The 19,091-nt window shown below is 40.0% G+C and overlaps 2 protein-coding genes across 2 annotated transcripts in view; one reads left to right on the forward strand and one right to left on the reverse strand.

Annotated features, from left to right (window-relative positions):
• Window positions 1–4,779: 4,779 nt before the first annotated feature.
• Window positions 4,780–13,380, reverse strand: LOC123771649 (uncharacterized). Its single transcript, XM_045764267.2, has 5 exons — window positions 13,195–13,380; window positions 11,011–11,149; window positions 9,103–9,235; window positions 8,012–8,117; window positions 4,780–5,819 (listed from the first exon to the last, which is right to left on the reverse strand). The coding sequence occupies exons 1-5, from the start codon at window positions 13,378–13,380 to the stop codon at window positions 5,709–5,711; spliced, it is 675 nt and encodes a 224-aa protein (XP_045620223.2). The 3' UTR covers window positions 4,780–5,708.
• A 3,174-nt stretch (window positions 13,381–16,554) lies between these two features.
• PGAP1 (GPI inositol-deacylase) overlaps window positions 16,555–19,091 on the forward strand; it is a 56,268-nt gene continuing 53,731 nt past the window's right edge. The window contains exon 1 of the mRNA XM_045764264.2: window positions 16,555–16,907. Coding sequence (XP_045620220.2) covers window positions 16,773–16,907 — 135 coding nt within the window. The 5' untranslated portion in view covers window positions 16,555–16,772. The remainder of the gene's footprint in view (window positions 16,908–19,091) is intronic.

A 19,091-nucleotide genomic window follows, 5' to 3' on the forward strand; every position in this document is an offset into this window, starting at 1 on the left:
TTACACTCCCAGTATTCCGTCCTATAGACCGGGACTTGTGGCATTACTCCCGAAGTTGTCCTTGCCAAGGTTAAATTGTGCTGAGCTCCCATCGAGTAAAGTGGAACGCAACCGTTGCGTGGAAAATTGGTTGTGGGAGATGGATTCTGTGTTAGCCGCGGCTCCTGATGATGAAACTAAAATTAATCTGGCCACTGGGGCATGTGTGGGTCGTGACGGGCCCCTGAGGAAGTCTGAGGAATTCAGGCATTTGGTGACGTGGCCACAATTCGTGCAATCCATCAAGGACCGATTTAAGGCAAAGATTACTAAAGAGGAGGCTCGTCGCTACTTAACGTCACTTCAGAGGGATAAAAGCACTCAATTTAAAGATTTTGGTTCCTTAGGACCAGGATAGGCGATCTTACTCAGGAGTTGGGTTACGATGCGCAGCAGGAGGAACGGTTTGCAAAGCAGTTATTTTGTAAGGCCTTGCCCGCCCATATCAGTCCATACCTCGCTATGGACACGGCTTCCCTGAGTTTTTGGGAACTCGTACAGTACGCCGAAGATCATATAGATGAGGACTTGGATGCGGAGGAGGCCCGGTCGTCACCATATGTTAATGCGGTGAGCAGGAAGGTAGAGAACGGGCAAGGGGGCAATAGGTCAGGGCCCTCCCAGACGAAAGCGGGAGGCGGTGGACGCACGCAACAACCCCCACGTAATGACTGGTGGGACTCGCGTACTTGTTTTAATTGTGGGAAAAAAGGCCACGTAAAAGCGAAATGCCGGAAGGTGACAACAGGAAAATGAGAGAACCCCGCCTCGGGTGGTGGCAGACCTACGTTTGAGATGACAGTGGAAGGTGTGAGATTGACAGTTTTTGTGGACACCGGAAGTCAAGCAACGCTCATTAAAAAGTCAGCCTTCAGCACACTTAAAGAGACATGCCTTAAGCGTTGTGGGAATCATTTAATAGCAGTGAATGGTCAACATATTAATATCTTGGGCCAGGCCACTCTTAATTTTGAAGTGGGTAAGGGAGAAGCTTACCCACACAATTGCACGATTGTCGAGAATCTTGCATTCCCTGGTCAGATTTTGTTGGGAATGGATTTTCTGGGACGAGTTAACTTTTCTTTGTCTGCTCAAGAGGGAGCAAGGAAGTGCAGATTGAAGTTGGGCCAGGTAGTTTATCCCATTAAAATGGTAGATCATCCACCAGTAATTGCTTCCATTAGTAAGAAACAGAAGTACAACTGTCACTACCCTAAGTTGTTGTTTAAGTCTCTTCCAGACACATAAGAAATCATGTGGGTTACATGCCTTGTTGAAACAATGTTGCCCACCCCATTCAGTTAAGTTCATTAAAGTATCAGTGGGACGTCACATTGCACCAAGTACCACCCTTCAAGTGGCTGGAAGATGTGACAGGTTGTTGATCCCTCAACATTTGATCACAGTGCTTGATAAAGGTGCCCTTATTCCTGTTGTCAATCTCTCGCACAAAACCTATCGTTTTAGGGCAGGTGATAGGGTGTCTCAGGCTACAATTGTGGAAAATACAGGAATTTTTCAGTATCAAAGCCAGGAGGAGATGCCAGCCACCACAGCACAATGTAGTGCGCTTAATGTTACAGAAAGTAGTACACAGGTTAAACACAAGACTGAGACAGGAAAAAGTAGTTATACTCAGGAAGTTGATAAGTTAATCTCGGCTCTGGATTTGCAACATGTGCAACAGTCAGATAGGAAACTTTTGAGAGGGATTTTACATAAATTTCCTAGACTGTTTGCAACAGAAGATGATCAAATCGGGCTTCTGGATAGAATCGAACATGTTATTCCGACAGGTGATCATCCTCCATGTACACCCGTCAATGGAGGCTCCCGGAACGGGCGAAGGAAGTAATTAGGGATGAGTGTCAGAAGATGTTGAGACAGGATGTGATAGAGCCTAGTACATCACCATGGTTGTCACCAGTGGTGTTGGTACGTAAACCGGATGGTAGTTATAGGTTTTGTGTTGACTACCGAAAGATCAACGAAATTACTAAAGGTGATGTGTATCCTTTGCCACGGATACAAGAAATAATAGATCAGTTTGGGGCAGCAAAATACTTTTCCACTCTGGATGCGAAATCTGCATATTGGGCCATCCCAGTTGCTGAGAAGGATAGAGAGAAGACTGCCTTCTCTGATGGGGTTCATACTTATCAATTCAAGCGGATGCCTTTCGGGTTAAAGACAGCGCCTTCATCATTTCAGAGGGCTATCAATTACATATTAAACCCGGTCTTGGGAAGGTACTCATTAACGTACCTGGATGATGTGGTTATCTACTCCAGGACGTTTCATGAGTACTTACAAGATTTGACCGAGACGTTGACACTGTTAGATAAGGCGGGTTTCAAACTCAATGTGGGGAAATGCACTCTGGCATCGCAGAAATTCAAGTTTCTGGGATTCCAGGTGTGCACAGATGGTATCCGACCTGACCCCGACTCCTGTTGTGCCATTGCTGACATGCCTACACCTAAGACAGCAAAGGATGTTCGAAGGTTTCTGGGGGCAGCCGGATATTTCCGTCGCCACATTCAGGGTTTTGCAAGTACAACAGCACCGTTAACTGAGCTTACTAAGAAAAATGTTAAATTCGTTTGGAAACCTGAGCATGATAACGCTTATGCAAAATTAAAAAGTAAACTCATTACCACCCATCTTGGCAGTACCTGATTTTGATAAGGAGTGGGAAGTACACACTGACGCCAGTGGCATAGCTATTGGTGGGTGCTTAATGCAACGTGATAATGACAATCTTCCTCACCCAGTAGCATATTTCAGCAGGAAGGTTAAGGGTCTGGAGGTCCGCTATTCTGCAATGGATAGGGAAGCTTTGGCTGTGGTAGAAAGTGTCAGGTACTTTGAACCGTATCTTTTCCAACGATACTTTGTCATTTATACAGATCACAGGGCTTTGACTCGTATTTTTAAGAAAAGAACTAAGTGTTGAACCGTATCTTTTCCAACGATACTTTGTCATTTATACAGATCACAGGGCTTTGACTCGTATTTTTAAGAAAAGAACTAAGTGCCCTCGCATGTCACGGTCTCATGAACTAGCTGCCCACTCATTCCAAATACTTTACAAGCCTGGTCCATCATATGTTGTGCCAGACACCTTGAGTAGAAACATTGCTACTATTAAGGTAAATCTTAATATTGAAAATATTTCCAGCGAAAAAATGCGAGAATTCCAGATGAACGAACCAAGGTGGAAGGAAATTGTTGAACATTTGGAGGGAGGAAAATATCCGTCGAAGAAACGTAATTTAGCAATTCATGATTTTGAAATGAAGGATGGGGTCTTATTTTATGTAAAGGGACAGAAGGATCGTGCAGTTTTTCAGCTGGTTATAATAAATTACAATAAATTTGTAAAAATTCCATTTATTGCCTGAATAATATGGGACTCGCCGACGACGTTTTCATTTGTCTGCATACCCCATATGGCCTCCCGACCCCGCCGTGTGGGTGTCCACCCATACAGGAGGCTTATTGTTCTCGTGACCTCGTTCGTGACCGCTGCGGCCTCCCCCTCGAGTTGAAAAGTTCCCCATTCTGGTTATTGTATCTTTGGTATTTGTTGTTACCGGCTTTATAAACCCTTCCAATTGACTTCAAGATGGATATTGTTCAAGCACAGAGCCAATCCATGACAAAAGCATTGAAAGAAACACGTATGATGGAAAAGTTATCAAGTGGTTTGTGAAAAGTATAAAAGAGTGAGACTTGTATGTCCTTGTATGCAAATATCCCTTTACACTATTCTACTGCGAACATTTGATACCAAACTTAACGACGTAGCACGAAAATTGAGGAGAAAAAGCTGAAAAAGAGTATAAACATTGGAGTGTGGTGGTGAGCTCAAGAGCAACACTTGGCCTACCGTGCGGTGTGCTAGTCACCTGCTAGAAAGTGTTAGACTTTATAACCAACAATGGAATGTATGCAGACTTGCTCAGGAATACCATCCTAGTCATTGTGTAGACATTATTTATATACTATGTAATTTAGAGCAGATTCCATAATTAATTGAGCCAGTAAATTACCAGCATTGTATTACTTAGTAGTATCTAGGTAAAATGGCTGTGAGTTGAGGGATATGTTTAGAGGAGTCACTTGGCCTACGGTCCAAAGTGTTGGTACTATAGCAGTCCACCTGTGAACGAGAGCACTGGCTTTGCCAGTTGATCACTGGAGCCCTGTGGTGATGGTTCTCTCCCTCCCTTGAGTGCAGCAGCTCATTTAGTTTAAGATAAGTATGGTTTATTAGGAAACAGTGTTTAGTTTAGGTGTTGTCATTTGTAATTACTGGTGGAGTGTTAGTTAGCCATTTATTTGATTTACTTGTGTGTTTACCTGACTTTGGTCATAATTACTTGACTGGTCCCATTTCTTTAAGCTTAGCTTTGTTTGACGGAGGAGTGTGTTTGTATGTTGCACCTCTAATTACACCCTGGAGAAAATTTGAATTAGCATCTCATTCCCCTCCAGTCATTTACCTTTGGCGGGAGATTTTGAGGGCATTTCATGGGACACTGAGCTCAGGAAGCTGATGTGAACGTGTGTTGCTATAGGACCTTTAAATCTTATGCGGTACTTTAAAACACACACACATATATATATGATGTGTATATATATGATGTATATATATGATGTCTTCAGACAGACCAAAATCATAATAAGATAAATAGATTTAAGATAACTGGTAAGGCATCTAAAATAGACATACGGTGTATTTTTTCAGCTTCATAAAAATTGTGAACAATCAAAGCAGAATTATTTTGATTACCAACCTCTAAAACCAGTATACATTTTAATCATGTTTCATTCTTTCTGAGAGAATAGAAACACACAAGGTAAAAAGTGAAGTAAAATAAGCAATACAATAATGCAAGAGCATTGAAACTTCAATAGAGAACATTTGTGCATGATCTAAATTCTGTTACACTCTGCACTGGTCACTTGCCAAATAAAACTATCTTAAACAGTTAACCTCAAACTGCTCACAATAATGTATTTCATTAACAGCCTATGCCAAAACAATTTGTAACCCATATATCCAGGCCCACCCACCCTTATGTAACTAGGGAAACGGGTGTAATAATAATGCCTGTATTTTCAAGAACCTAGGATGCAAGAATGCATCCAAGCACAATAGCTCAGATTGACTTTATGAAGTGAAGTCCAATCTTTACCCTTTTAAGTCCACCTGAACAACATGGTGCAGGTTACTAATTTAAGGCCTGTTTTTATTCCTGAATTATTTGTATTCTGGAAGCTTATGTAGTCACATTCATCGAAGAGTCACCTGATCAACCAGGCTGTGAGCAGCTGCGTCCAACAGCCTGGTTGACCAGTCCAGCAACCAGGAGACCTGGTCGACGACCGGGCCACGAGGTCGCTAAGCCCCGAAGGTAACCTCAAGGTAGCCATTAGGCAGGCAGCCTTCATACAAGTTTCTAACACTTCATGTATATGTGACCATTAAGGTTTTGCACAGACATCATAACTTCTTCCTCATTTCACTTTACTCGTATCTTCGGCATTTCCTTATTAAGCACAGATCCCAATGATTTCACTTGAGAATACCATTTTAACAATACCTGTATGATGCACACTATAACTAATGTATAGCTGTAAGAGTATTCTTCTGTAGTTAGTCACTCTTGAGCATCAAGAATTCCTTTAACTAGAGACTGCAGCTTTACTACGTCATCAAGCGTATTCCGGAGGGCTGTTACACCATGTGTCAGACTACTAATGCAGCTGTCCTGTAATGATAAATATCCTACATTAAGAGATCATTCATAATTACTGTAAAAGTATCTTCACACAATAAACTATATCAAGTAAAACAAATATCAATAATGAATAACTGGAAGTTATTAGACAGGATCAATACTGAATAAAAATAAACACTGCACTATAATTCAGTAATAAAGTGAAGACAATATGTAATGACCTCGAGTTGAAACAACCAAGAGATAAGTGATAAATTAATTTAATTAAAAAATGATACCACAAAACCTTAAGGATAAATCCCTGCCCAAGATTTTGTAAGCACTCGCCAACTTTTCTGATTTCTAACCACAAATTATTGCCATCTGAGCCTTAGCATCCAATTCTCTCACCGTTACTGTGTCACTACACAGGTTCAGATTGCTCATATTGCTGCCCATTGCCAGAGCGTGACAAACAGTAAATCTTTTATCCATGCATTTCTTCAGTTCGCTAGTGTTGCTTGGCATCGATTTTTCCCATTGTCTGATTAACACCTTGGCAGTCCAGTCTCTCCAAGTGTTCCCGACCGAAAACATTCTGGGCTTCCCAAGCGGCTCATGGGCTGCTCAGGGATGTGAAATTTATTTACACTCATTTTATATTTTCTAAGTTATTTGTTGAGTTATAACAATAAATTTGATGTCAAAATGTTCACAAATGCATTGTCTAGAGAGTACTGTAGATGCAAAACAAAAAAAGTGTATTTATAATAGATTTTGGTCCTCTTCACATATTCAACATAAATTTGGGGCACCCAGTGGATCCCTCATGGTGATGCGAAACATTTTTACACTCATTTTATGTTTTCTCAATTATCTGTTGAGTTATAACTATAAACATGATGTCAAAATGTTTGCAAATGAATTCTGAAGAGTACAGAAGTGAGAACAATGTTGTATTTTCACTAGATTATATGCAACAGCGATGACTACACAAATATTTATGAAAGCAATCAGATGACACATTCTTACATTTACTTACTGTTGGAGTGCCAATGATGCTACAATGAATCACTACAATGCAAAAGTGTTAAGAGTTCTTGGATACTCTTGCTACAAACAGCTAGCTGAACTTGCATTGTGGCTACCTCCATAGTTGCAGGAATGGAGGACTATTTTTTCACCAAGTTTAATTTTCTTTCTGCACATATTAGAGGAACAAGGCTTTCTGCAGAAATGACATCATAGATCATTCTGACAGCTCCAGAATTTTTGTCCCCATCTGAAACATTTCAAGCATATTATGGCTCTTACACATACTTTGCCACATACTCCATACTCATAACCTGCCCCAAAGATGAACACTTTTTTCGAAATATCTCCTCTCACTAAAGCCACTACCTGATTCTATGCTTCATCTTTAATAAGATGATGCTTGGCCCAAGCAAATAGCTTGTCCTCAAGCTATTTGAGGAAGATTTATATTTAATTACCTTCATCAGTTTCTCATTTTTCTCTGGTAGTTTCATAACAATTTCATGATATACTTCCTGGGACAGAAACACAACAGCCTCCATTGATCCTACCATTAAGTAAAATCTGTTCAAATCTTCCTTCAATAGTTGCACGAACTTATGATGCTCTCTTCCCAGGTTCACTGTCCATAGATGTTTCTGGTAATAGCTCAGTGCAAATGAACTAGGGAAGACAAGTCTCCACCTCTGTTGTCCATCAAGTTCTTGTGCGAGTTCCCGAGTTTGTTCCTGCCCAGCATCAACAACAGTTCGTCCCTTCTTTACTGCCTCAGGGTTATTCGTCAATCTCTTATCATTTGTATTAGTTCCACTATTAATGCTCCACATATTGCCTCTTTTCCCTCATTGCCTAACACGTTTTGAAACTCCCTCTCTCCTAATGTGCTGTTTTCTGAGGCTGTCTCATTTATAAAACTTGTTGGAGAATAGCCAATGTTTCCGTTACAAGATCTTCCACACCATTACGTACCTTATTACCTTGCAAGATGCATAAATGAGAATGCATGGCTAAGGCGCTTCCAAGTTGCGGTAAGTAAAGTATGGAATTTCCTGGGCACAAGAAACACTGTACTACTATATAATGCTTCAATTTTTTTTTCTTAGCACTGTTCTCCCCACCCCTGAAAAATAGTAATGGCAATGGTGATCAAATGCTAAGAAATTCACAAAACAAGTGAAATGCCTAAAAAAATATAAGATCTTCCTCACCGATCGCTCGAGAATAGAATGTTGTGCACGATCTTCAAGAAGACGGATGTGTGAAGGAACATTATTCAACAGGTCAACAAGCTGTCCAATCAGACTGATAAGGTCTCTGTGGGTGTAAAGATCTTGGTTAAAAACAAACAAATTTTTCACATTAATAAGCCACTTCCCATTACATGTACTTAAAAGTACTATACTATATCTCTGTAAATTCAGAACTTAGTAACTTTGCACAAAATATATATGCAGAAATATTAAGTGAATAACAAGCAGATACTATATTGTAACCTAATATAGTATCACCCGACATCCAATTTGCCTAATATGTAGTCAATTTCGAGTCTACAAATTTTGGCTTTAACCATGGTAGTCAAAGGTAAATGGGTTTCTGCACAAGGAATATATGATTATCAAACACTTTTTGGGCTGAACACATTTTGTTAAGTGATGTTAAGTACATCACATTTAAATTTTTGGTCATCTATTTTGTTTGATAATGCTTTTAGGATCATTTGTAATATTTTATCCAATTGTTTTACAAATGTTCTGTAAATTTGATCTTTTGAGATGGTAAGTCTACTGATTGTGGCCTGTAACATTCTTCCCAAATCTGTGTGCCTTACTTGGCCATAAAATAGTTTGGTGAACCCAGTGTCTAAATTGGGACCAAATGTGTACAATGTAAACAGATTTACTCAAGCAGGGTTAGCTGAACCGAGGTTGAACTCTGTGTTTACTCAATGTTTTGAGTATGTTTTAATCAATCTACTAAACAAGAGAAAAATGGTGGCATGTTAGACACCTAATCAATCAACCAAATACTATTGTAATATCAAAGCTAATGCTCTCTAGCCTTGCCTAATCTACTAGGCAAGATTAGGTAAGGTTAAGCAGATTGTGGGTGGCTGACATCACCAAACTTATTTCTCCCTTATTTTCTGTTCCTGAACAGCATGCCTGGTAGAATGTTCAGGTAGACTTGCATGTATACTGTATTAAGGATGAATTCAACCCAAACAAAAATAGCTTGCCAAGCACAATACATAAAATAATAATTATTGCATTACAGTATAATTAATAACCAGCAAACTTACTTGTGGTAATGGTAATGCATAGTAAGAAAGTTGAACACCAGAGGCTGTTGTAAGCGGTAGGTAATCAAGTCTTTATTTTCTATGATGGAGCGAATGTGTTGTTCAGCTTGCTGGAACCAAGCCAAGCGCCTACCTGTGATACACATGCAAGACTTGTATACAATTCATAACCAATTCATTTTGTACATAATTTTGACACTTTTGCACATTTCAATTGGTGCATACATTTATATAACAAGTGATATTTATGTAGGCCAGTGTTTTTCAACCAAACTTTGACAGAACCCAAGGCTTCCAAGATCCTTTGACAGAATAAGTATATGCAACACCACTTGGCAAATGGAATTTAATGTAAATAAATGCCATGTTATGGAATGTGGAATAGGAGAACATAGACCCCACACAACCTATAAATTATGTGAGAAATCTTTAAAGAAGTCTGATAGAGAGAGAGATCTAAGCATGGTTCTAGATAAAAAAAACTATCACCTGAGGATCACATTAAGAACAGTGTGCGAGGAGCCTATGCTACACTTTCTAACTTCAGAATTGTTTTTAAATACTGTACATGGATGGGGAAATACCAAAGAAATTGTTCTCGGCTTTTGTTACACCAAAGCTGGAATATGCAGCGGTTGTATTGTGCCCATATCTTAAGAATGTTTTAATGTTTTTGCCACTTCTACCTCTGCTCTTTATTGTGTTCACAAACTATATGGTTTGCTTCTTTTGATTTTGCAACATCAGAAACAGCACTCATATCAATGCCACTCTCCTCTGACAGCCACTTTCCTCCTCAGCTATGATCATGTTTTTCTAACAAATTGACCTTTGTATCCAAGGAAAGGAAGCTCCTCTGAACAGTCATGTACCCACACTACTCTTGCCTCACAACACTGCTTTAACTCACAAATAATGATACCTGTTTATTACAAGAAAATCGAGTGGAAATTCATGAATGACTAGAAGTTAGATCACACTCATGTACAACGGAAAACACACATGCAAGGTAGGTACACCCTCATAGTAAGTCCTTGATATCTATTTCCAGGACAACAGTCCTGAAATAGATGCACTATCTGGAATAATATTTATTAATAAATAAATAAAGATAAACAAATATTTAAAATATTATTTATTAAAGTTTATGAGCTCCAAAACACGCTTGGGTTGTGACGTTTCAAAACTCATAAACTGCTTAATATACAAACTGAGCTGCCATAATAGAGGAAAGATGTACAGGTTTTCTAAGTGGTTGCATAAATACTGTATGATTCCTAGCCATTTCCTACACTCCCCTCACCTCATCGAGAAACCAGACTTTGGTCCTGGTTCTTGGTAACTCAAAGTAGGTCAGAGGGGCCTGGAATGAGCCTTGGTCTTAGAGGTACCATTCCATAAACATGCATAGGTACCAAGGGGCTTTCCTAGAAAAGCAATGGATTGACAGGAAGGGAATTATCAGGGGAAAGTGCAAAGTCATTAGACTATACAGTATAGCACTTGGAAGGGATCAAGCTAAGGATTTGGGTTGGGACAGGGATAAGGAATGGTGCTTCATTTTATTTCTTCCTTAAGACAGTTCTTCTATATATATAGCTTCTTATAGAATTATGGAAGTTAAATTATAACTAAAATAGTCTTAAAACATATCTCAAAGGGATATGGATGGCCTCAACTCTATATTTTCTTAATGACCTGATTCAGTATATCCTACAAGTCAATCTGGCCGATATGCAATCACTGGTGGTCTTGAACCAAAAATCACTGCACTAAACATCAAAGTACTGTATTAAATTATTCCTAAAGAATTATCTAAACAGAAAATTAAATTCTAGGTAGACATGAATAATGCCATATTGTCCCCACACATTTATGGGCAACTGCAATAAAAATAAAATACAGTACCTAATAATTCTGGATCTGTAAGTGCAGACGAGTTCTCATTTAGCGTGGCAACGCTGATTTTCTCAACCACGTCAGCAAGTTCTTGACGCGACCCAGTTAATGCAGTAATGTCTTCCAAGAAACTATTGATTACTGGTACCTGAAAGAGAAGATTTAATAATAAGAAGCCGCTTCCTTCACAGGACTGGGTGACAGCATCAAAATACATAGGTAGGAACTATAATACCTACATAATGCAAGCTAGATTTTTTTTTTCGATAAACTACAGTACAGTAGTAAGGATTTTTACAGTAGTAAGGAGTCCCATATACAGGGACTGTATATGTCCCATATACAGTCCCTGTATATGGGACTGTCCTCGATTTGTTGCAGCCAAAGATTCATTTGCAACTGGAGAGTGAATTGGGAGACATTTGTGTAATTCAATATTTTTAAGTCAGCATAAAAACCCATCATTGAATGTAATGCAATGCCTCTTTCTGGTAGAGCCCTGCTGGCTCCCTGTAGCTATCTCGCTGAGATTGCTACATTCTACAAGTCGCATCAGTTGCGAGAGTTCTGCTTGGCCTACCAGGGACTAGAGTTAGAACCTGGCCCCCCTATTAACCACTTCAGGGATGCAGGGAAAGTTATGGACAGTGAGATCTGGCTGTCCATAACTTTAGATTTATGAAGCAATTACACAAGTACTTAGGAAAGTTTTCGTTCTTACCATCGTCGTGGCGATTACGTCAGGATTCAAGAAGGCATTTAGAAAAGGCAATCTTCCGAAGAACACCGCCTCGCGCTACGTCACCTTCAGACCAGTCGTAGCTTTATGTAAACCGTATATAACTCAAGTTGATCTCTACTACACAAACCCGAGGATCGAAATTTAATAATAAACAAACTATTTCTGCTGGCGAGTCAACGGCACGTACCATCATTTTTTTTTTTTTTGGCAGGGATATTCCTGCACAGGCCCTAAGCACATACCATCAAGAAGTAGTAGTCCCTGTTAGCTATATATGCAGTTTCTGCTTTTAACTTATAATAAATACAGTACAGTGTGTTTTTTGAAACTATAATTATTTATCATAGCAAGATATTATTCCAGTAGTTATTAAGTAAATAAAGACTGATGAACGTGAAATATGAGAGTAGGTGATGATTCCTGGCAAGACAGGCAAGCTTGAGAGCATTTACTATCACCTAATTCCCTGTTCACCTAGCAGTAAGTATAGCTACCCCGAAGTTAGTCAGCTTGTTGTGAGGCTGTATCGTTAGGGGGCGGTGGCCCTCGATACAGGTCTAACACGTATATAATTAATAATAATAATTCAGTGTCAGGGACAGGCAGCCAGAGGGTATGTATTTGTGTGTGTGTTTAAAAAAATATATTATATATATATATATATATATATATACTGTTAGGCTTATATTGAGGTCCCCCCCTCCCAAGGATGCACTTTCACAATAAGGTGACTAACCCTTGGGTACCCAATTACTGCTAAGTAAGCTAGGTGAACAGGTGCATAGGCGTTGGAGACAGCTATGTCAATGTTTAGTGGCCTGTTTCTAAGGAATGCTTGAACTTTAAGATCTGATGTTACAAGACATGGTAGCAATCTAAGTCGGTACTGTTTAGTGGCCTTTTTCAAACTGTTTGGCAACTTATTTGTTTCTTTTTCTTTACCATGCAGTTGAGACTTACTAACTGGATGTTGGAAAGTGCTTACTGTTAAGGTTCGATCAAAATCCAGTATTCAAGATAGCAAGTTGTTGTTGAGGCATGTATTTACACTTGGAAAATGTTAAGGAGGACTGGTTCCAAATCAAGAAATAACACCACACGAGATCAGCAGACACAGCAGGACGTGCAAAAAAATAGCCCTATTGTAAAGCAGAGGTACAATACTATCGTTATGGGGAACGTTAACTAACGTTAATACGTAAATACTAACGTTAACCCTAAGAACCAAAGCAAGGTAACCATCCACGTGTATCAACGCGGCGCGGAAACCCGGGGGCCTTTATTAATTCAATAATTTTAACTTATTATCCAAGACATTCTACCTTTATGTTAGGTAAGAGTCCTCTGGATATATATATTATTTAAATTTAGACTTGGTTTTCTTAGTACTTTTAAATTCTGTTGTTCATCGAAACCCAGATGACTTATTACTGGTCTCCGTCATATATTACCTCAGAAGAAGAATTACAGGAGTGGGTGAGGGAGGCGAAGACGTTGATTGGGCCCTCGTCAGCGTCGGCGGGGTACGTGGCACTGATTATGTCGTTCAGGCCACGGTGAGCCTGAAGTAATTCGTTTATCCCAACCTCGTCACTCATGGTTCCCGCCACGAACACTACTGGCTCCCTCTCCGACATAAACAACAATCCAATCAAATGAAAAACTTTAAATTAGTTTAAAATTGTAATACAATTTACAATTTAAGCATAAATGATTGTACATTTCTTATTTCTATTATAATTAGTTATTATTAACTTATCAATATGAGCACCATTATTTCAGACTGCGGCGAATGGCCTAATCAGAACCTACATACCTCTGTTATTTTTTTTAACTAGCATAGTATACACAGCAATGTGTTTAAATAATTCATTGTGTCGGGGGACAGGAAGCCAGAGTGTATTCATACACGTTTGGCTTTCATCGAGGTCTCCCCCACCCTCAAATTACTGACCCCGCCCAGGAGGCAACCCCGCAACACGCTGATTAATTCCTGAGTACTGTATCTACTCACTGCTAGGTGAACAGCAGCATTAGGTGAAAGGAAATGTGCTCAACCATTTCTGTCCCACCGAGGATTCGAACTCGGAATTCTGGATTGTGCGTCGAAAATAAACCCTAATGTACTACCGGGGACCCGAAATATATGAAAGATTACACAGTGAATTAATTTAAAATTAAAATTAAAATGTTTATTCAAGTAAAAGTACATACACAGAAGATGAGTTACAAACATAATGTTGGATTTATAGATAGAGCTCGTACATACAATACCTAAAGCCACTAATAATACGCATAGCGTTTCGGGCAACAGTTGATATATATTGAAATGATAATGATATTGAAGCCTTACAATTGATCTACACGAACTTCACAAATGGTCAGAAGACTGGCAAATGCTTTTTAATATCGACAAATACAAGACCATGCACGTAGGGCATAACAACCCACGCCACGACTACCAAATTAGTAGCATTACATTACAGCAGATTGATGAACAAAAGAACCTTTGAGTCGAAATCCACTACTCAATAAAAGTTGCACAACAAGTGGGTGCAGAAGTCAGAAGAGCTAACCAAACACTTGGGATAATCAAGCGTACTTTTGACGCTAGGTTAGGTTACAATCACTTAGTTACTACCTACAGTTAGCAAACTGGGGATATTTGGCTAAGTGTTCTGGTAGCAGATCATTTTGAATGAAATTTTTACACATCTCTGGAACATTTGTTATAGAATTGTCTCTGAATTCACATATTTTTTCGCACTCCATCACATAGTGACGGAGGGTGTGCGAATAATTTTGTTGACACAGTTTACATTTGGTCAGGTCTACATCAGTAGATAATGAGAATTCCCAGAGATACTTGTAACAGAGTCTAAGCCGAGAAGCAGTAACATCTTGAAGTCTGCTGATTTTATTGAATGATCCATAGATGTGTGGCTCCTCTTGCATGATAGTATGATGATAGATGGAATTACTGGTGTCGATTTAACTTTGCCTCAGATCTTCAAGATTTTGTTGAAGTTCTTGGTGTAACTATTCCTATCAGGCTGCTTATTGACAATCCAAGGTTATACTCAATTTCTCCTTTAAAGGTACATTCTTTGGCTAACTCATCAGCTCTACCATGCATTCGGAGGCCAACATGTGATGGAGTCTACATGAAATGGACTCTGTTACCATCATTAATAATTTTGTTGTATTTTTGTCTAGCTTCAGACACGAGCATGTTACAGTTATGTTTTAAAGAGTTGGGAGCCATTAAGGATGATAAAGAGTCCCAATTAATATATCAAGTTTGGAGATTTGTACACATTTCAGTGCAAGAGCAAGGCAAATAGTTCAGTTTGAAGGGTAGAGGCCCAGTTGTTTATATGGATTGATTGATTGATGAAGATTAAGCCACCCAAAAGGTGGCACGGGCATGAATAGCCCGTAAGTGGTGGCCCTTTGGAGCCATTACCAGTATCAAGAGCTGATACTGGAGATCTGTGGAGGTGCAACTGCACCCTGCGTGACGGGAGATGTCTCCCGTGGGTGTTTATATGGACTCGACCCCATTCTAAATATAAGCCATCACCCATTGTCAGGTTACGGGCTATTCATGCCCGTGTCACCTCTTGGGTGGCTTAATCTTTATCAATCAATCATTGTCAGGACAACTGCACTTCCAGCTGCACCCGTGGGGCGGTGTAGGGAACTATCAGTGTACATGATATGAGAGAGAGAGAATGTTCTGTGGACAGAGCATCAATATGACTTAAGGCTTTGAGCTTTGCCTTAAGACGAAGCTTGGGCTGATCTTTAATTTTGCTTCTTAGGTGGAAAGGGAGGGACTAAAATTGGAAAGAGTGTAATCTCCCACGGTGCCCTAAAGTGCCGTTGTTATCTCTCTTGGTACAAATGATAAATCTGATGCATTCTGAGTTTAGTTCCAATTTTAGTTGTTCATTTGGGACAATGTTGTCGTTCAATAAGGAAATTCTGGAGGGCTTCTGTGCAAGGTTTAGGATGAGCTAGCCTAAGCATTTTTATACCTATTTGACAGTTAATTCCTGTCAGTTTCTTCAAAAAGTCAGATGTAACAAAAACAAGGATCAACGATTTCAAGCTCAACAAACCTCATTGTAGGACTGAGAACAGATTTTTTTTCACCCACAGGGTTAAAAAACCATGGAATCGCCTACCCGCCGAAGCCGCAAACGCCAAAACTGTATTAGGTTTTAAAATCTACCCGAAGAGGATCATCAAGGCAAATGTAGGGACCTTCAACAAGCCACCGGCTTCCTATCCTAATCGAGACCACTAGTGTTAGTGTCCCCTAGGTAATTCATACCGTAATTGCCAAAATTGTTAAATTTTAAAATCCAACTGGAAAAAATCCTCTGGGCAAATGAGGGGGGAGGGGGCTCTGACAAGCCGACGGCTTCCTGTCCTCGTCGAGGCCACTAGAGTGTTAGTGGCCCTCAGGTAAATCTGGGGCAATATCAGCAGGAAACAGGGTGAGAACAGCTTGAGCTACCTCATCCCTTTGTGTGTATTTTACCTCAATAAACGTATTTCAATTTCAATTTCAATCAGCAGGAGTGAAATTGGTGGGCACGTTTCCCTATACTTGATGCCAATGTTCACCTGACAGTATAAGTGGCATATATTGGCCGGGGGTTAGATCATCGTTGTGGGTTTAGCCTAGGAAAGATCAGTAATTGGCCTAGGGGGAAGCCTCCATAATCCTAACTGCAGTCTTTCTGTCCCCGAAAACGTATTAAAAAGTAATAATAATAATTAGCAGTAACGCAACACAAACCGATCGGCTGCTGTGACTGCCTGTGAGTTAAAGGTAAACAAGAGGCTCAGCTGATCGGCAGGAGGCGGCTGCTGCTATCTACTGTCACTTCTGCTGTATTTCTCCTGTTGCTGTTGATGTATTCTGTTGTATCTCAACTACTACCGTCTGTCTGCAGTTACTGTCAATCCTGTTGCAGTATCACTTCCGTAGCTGCTGCCGGCGTCGCTGTAGGTGGGGATGTCGGACCAGGTCAAGCTAGTGATCGCCGGTTTGCTGAGTGCCCTTCTAGCCTGCGGCCTTTACCAACACCTCTTTGACCACCACCCTAACAAGTGTCAGATGACCTATATGTACCAGCTTCCCCAGTTTATTGTGAGTACCCTGCTGGTCACTCGTTTATTGTGAGTACCCTGCTGGTCACTCGTTTATTGTGAGTACCCTGCTGGTCACTCGTTTATTGTGAGTACCCTGCTGGTCACCTTAGTTTATTGTAAGTACCCTGCTCGGCCCCCCACAGTTTATTGCAAGTACCCTGCTCGGCCCCCACAGTTTATTGCAAGTACCCTGTTCGGCCCCCACAGTTTATTGCCTGCTTAACACCCCTAGTTTATTGGGAGTATCCTGCTTGGCACCTCCAGTTTATTGGGAGTACCCTGCTCGGCACTCGGTTTATTAGCTGCCCAGCACCCTTAATTTATTGCAAGTACCCTGCTAGGCACCCCTAGTTTATCTCATGTACTCTACTCAGCACTCCCAGTTTATTGCGAGTACCCTGCTCTGCACCCCCAGTTTATTGCGAGTACCCTGCTCGGCACCCCCAGTTTATTGCGAGTACCCTGCTCGGCACCCCCAGTTTATTGCTAGTACCCTGCTCGGCACCCCCAGTTTATTGCGAGTACCCTGCTCGACACCCCCAGTTTATTGCGAGCACCCTGACGCCTGAAACCACCTGACAGCTGGGTGGACAGCGCTGACAACTGGGTGGACAGCCCTTCGGATTCGTAGTCCTTAGGTTCCGGGGCTCGATCCCTGGTGGAGGCGGAGACAAATGGGCAAAATGTTTCAGTCATTGTACAGTTTATTATGTTCCCAGCACAGTTCACAGATCATTGATCACACAATGATCACACAGATCATTGTACAGTTCAGTTGATCACCTTTCATCCATGTATCACTTAGGTGTACTAGCAATGTACTGTCATTATGTTAATGTCAGCAGGAGTTTTTATCATTAATTTATTCACATAATGTAAAAATATTCACGTCTAACTTTTTTTTTTTATTTATATATACAAGAGTTATTACATTCTTGTAAAGCCACTAGAATACTTAGCATTTTGGGGCAGGTCCTTATTCCTAATTTCCCCCAGAATACGATCCACCAAATTGTTTAACAACCAGGTACCCATTCACTGCTGGGGTGAACAGAGGCTACAGTTAAGGATTGGATCTCGGTCACTCCTTCCTGGCCAGGGTACGAACCCAGGCCAGTGCGCTCGCGAAGTGCCGGGCGAGTGTCTTAAAACTGCGCCATGGGGACTGGTAATTTATATTAGACATTAGCTCCATGGCTACGTAATGTACATCACCAGTACCTGGTGTCTAGAGCAAAGGTTTTCAACCTTCTTTCCTCCACATACCATTTGGTACATGTCATTATCATACCCAGTATAATGTTATTAAAAAAAATATGCAGAATAACATTCAGTAATGTATACAGTATCTGTAAATAGCATCAATAAATGGTAACCATATAACCATTTAATAATGTGTTTCCATCAACAGAAATTAACATTAAAATTATAGAACAATTTCTCATTCTTCACCTGTGGTTGTGCAATATGACTTTCAAGGATAATGTACTTGGTTTTAAATGTACAAAAACTATGTAATTTTCCATCTTTAGAAAATATTTCACACACAAACTGCAGCAAAACTAAAGAGAAAATTGACAGCGGTTATTTCATAATTTGTTTTTAAAATATTACTAATAAGGCCTCAGCTGAGCAGCTGTGCAGGCGTCATTTAAGACCTGCACAGCTGCTCAGTGAATTAATGAGAAGGCTGGTGCTGCTTTTGATGCAGCCAAGTGGCTCTTTTGGTTAAGGCACATCAAAGGTTGGCTTCCACATTCAATTGAAATCTTACTTTAGATTTAATTTTACCTTTAAATTTGTCTGCCACATTTCTATTTTCATTAGAAAACTATTCAGTTAATCAATGAAGTCAATAATATCATCAACCCCTTACAAAGATTTGTGGAAAATACTTAAACTTTGGATTACTTAATTTTGCATGATTCAGCTGAGATTCCTTCTTGATATTATGACTGAAGAACTTGTTCAGCTTATCCTGTAGTTAAAAAATCTTAATGCATTATTTTTTACTTCTGCATAGTTTATTAGGAATACTATCATGTACAATTGTATACAGTACTACATAGCTTACCAATACTGTGCATATATATGAAATTTTATTATAAAGTACATTATATGAAATTTTGCACTTATTCTTTCTTGAGTTGTTGCCAGGCACTACGTTGAACAAACACGAGAC

The sequence above is a fragment of the Procambarus clarkii genome, chromosome 75 (genome assembly GCF_040958095.1).
Source record: "Procambarus clarkii isolate CNS0578487 chromosome 75, FALCON_Pclarkii_2.0, whole genome shotgun sequence".
NCBI classification, from domain to species: Eukaryota; Metazoa; Arthropoda; class Malacostraca; order Decapoda; family Cambaridae; genus Procambarus; species Procambarus clarkii.

Bases quoted from the DNA above. Each gene is read 5' to 3' on its own strand.
- LOC123771649 (XM_045764267.2), bottom strand. From the start codon at position 13,380: ATGTCGGAGAGGGAGCCAGTAGTGTTCGTGGCGGGAACCATGAGTGAC. The intron at 11,150-13,194 runs GTAATATATGAC...CTTCTCTTTCAG, and splicing joins CCTGTAATTCTTCTTCTGAG to GTACCAGTAATCAATAGTTT. The intron at 5,820-8,011 runs GTGAGGAAGATC...TTATCATTACAG, and splicing joins ATTCTATTCTCGAGCGATCG to GACAGCTGCATTAGTAGTCT.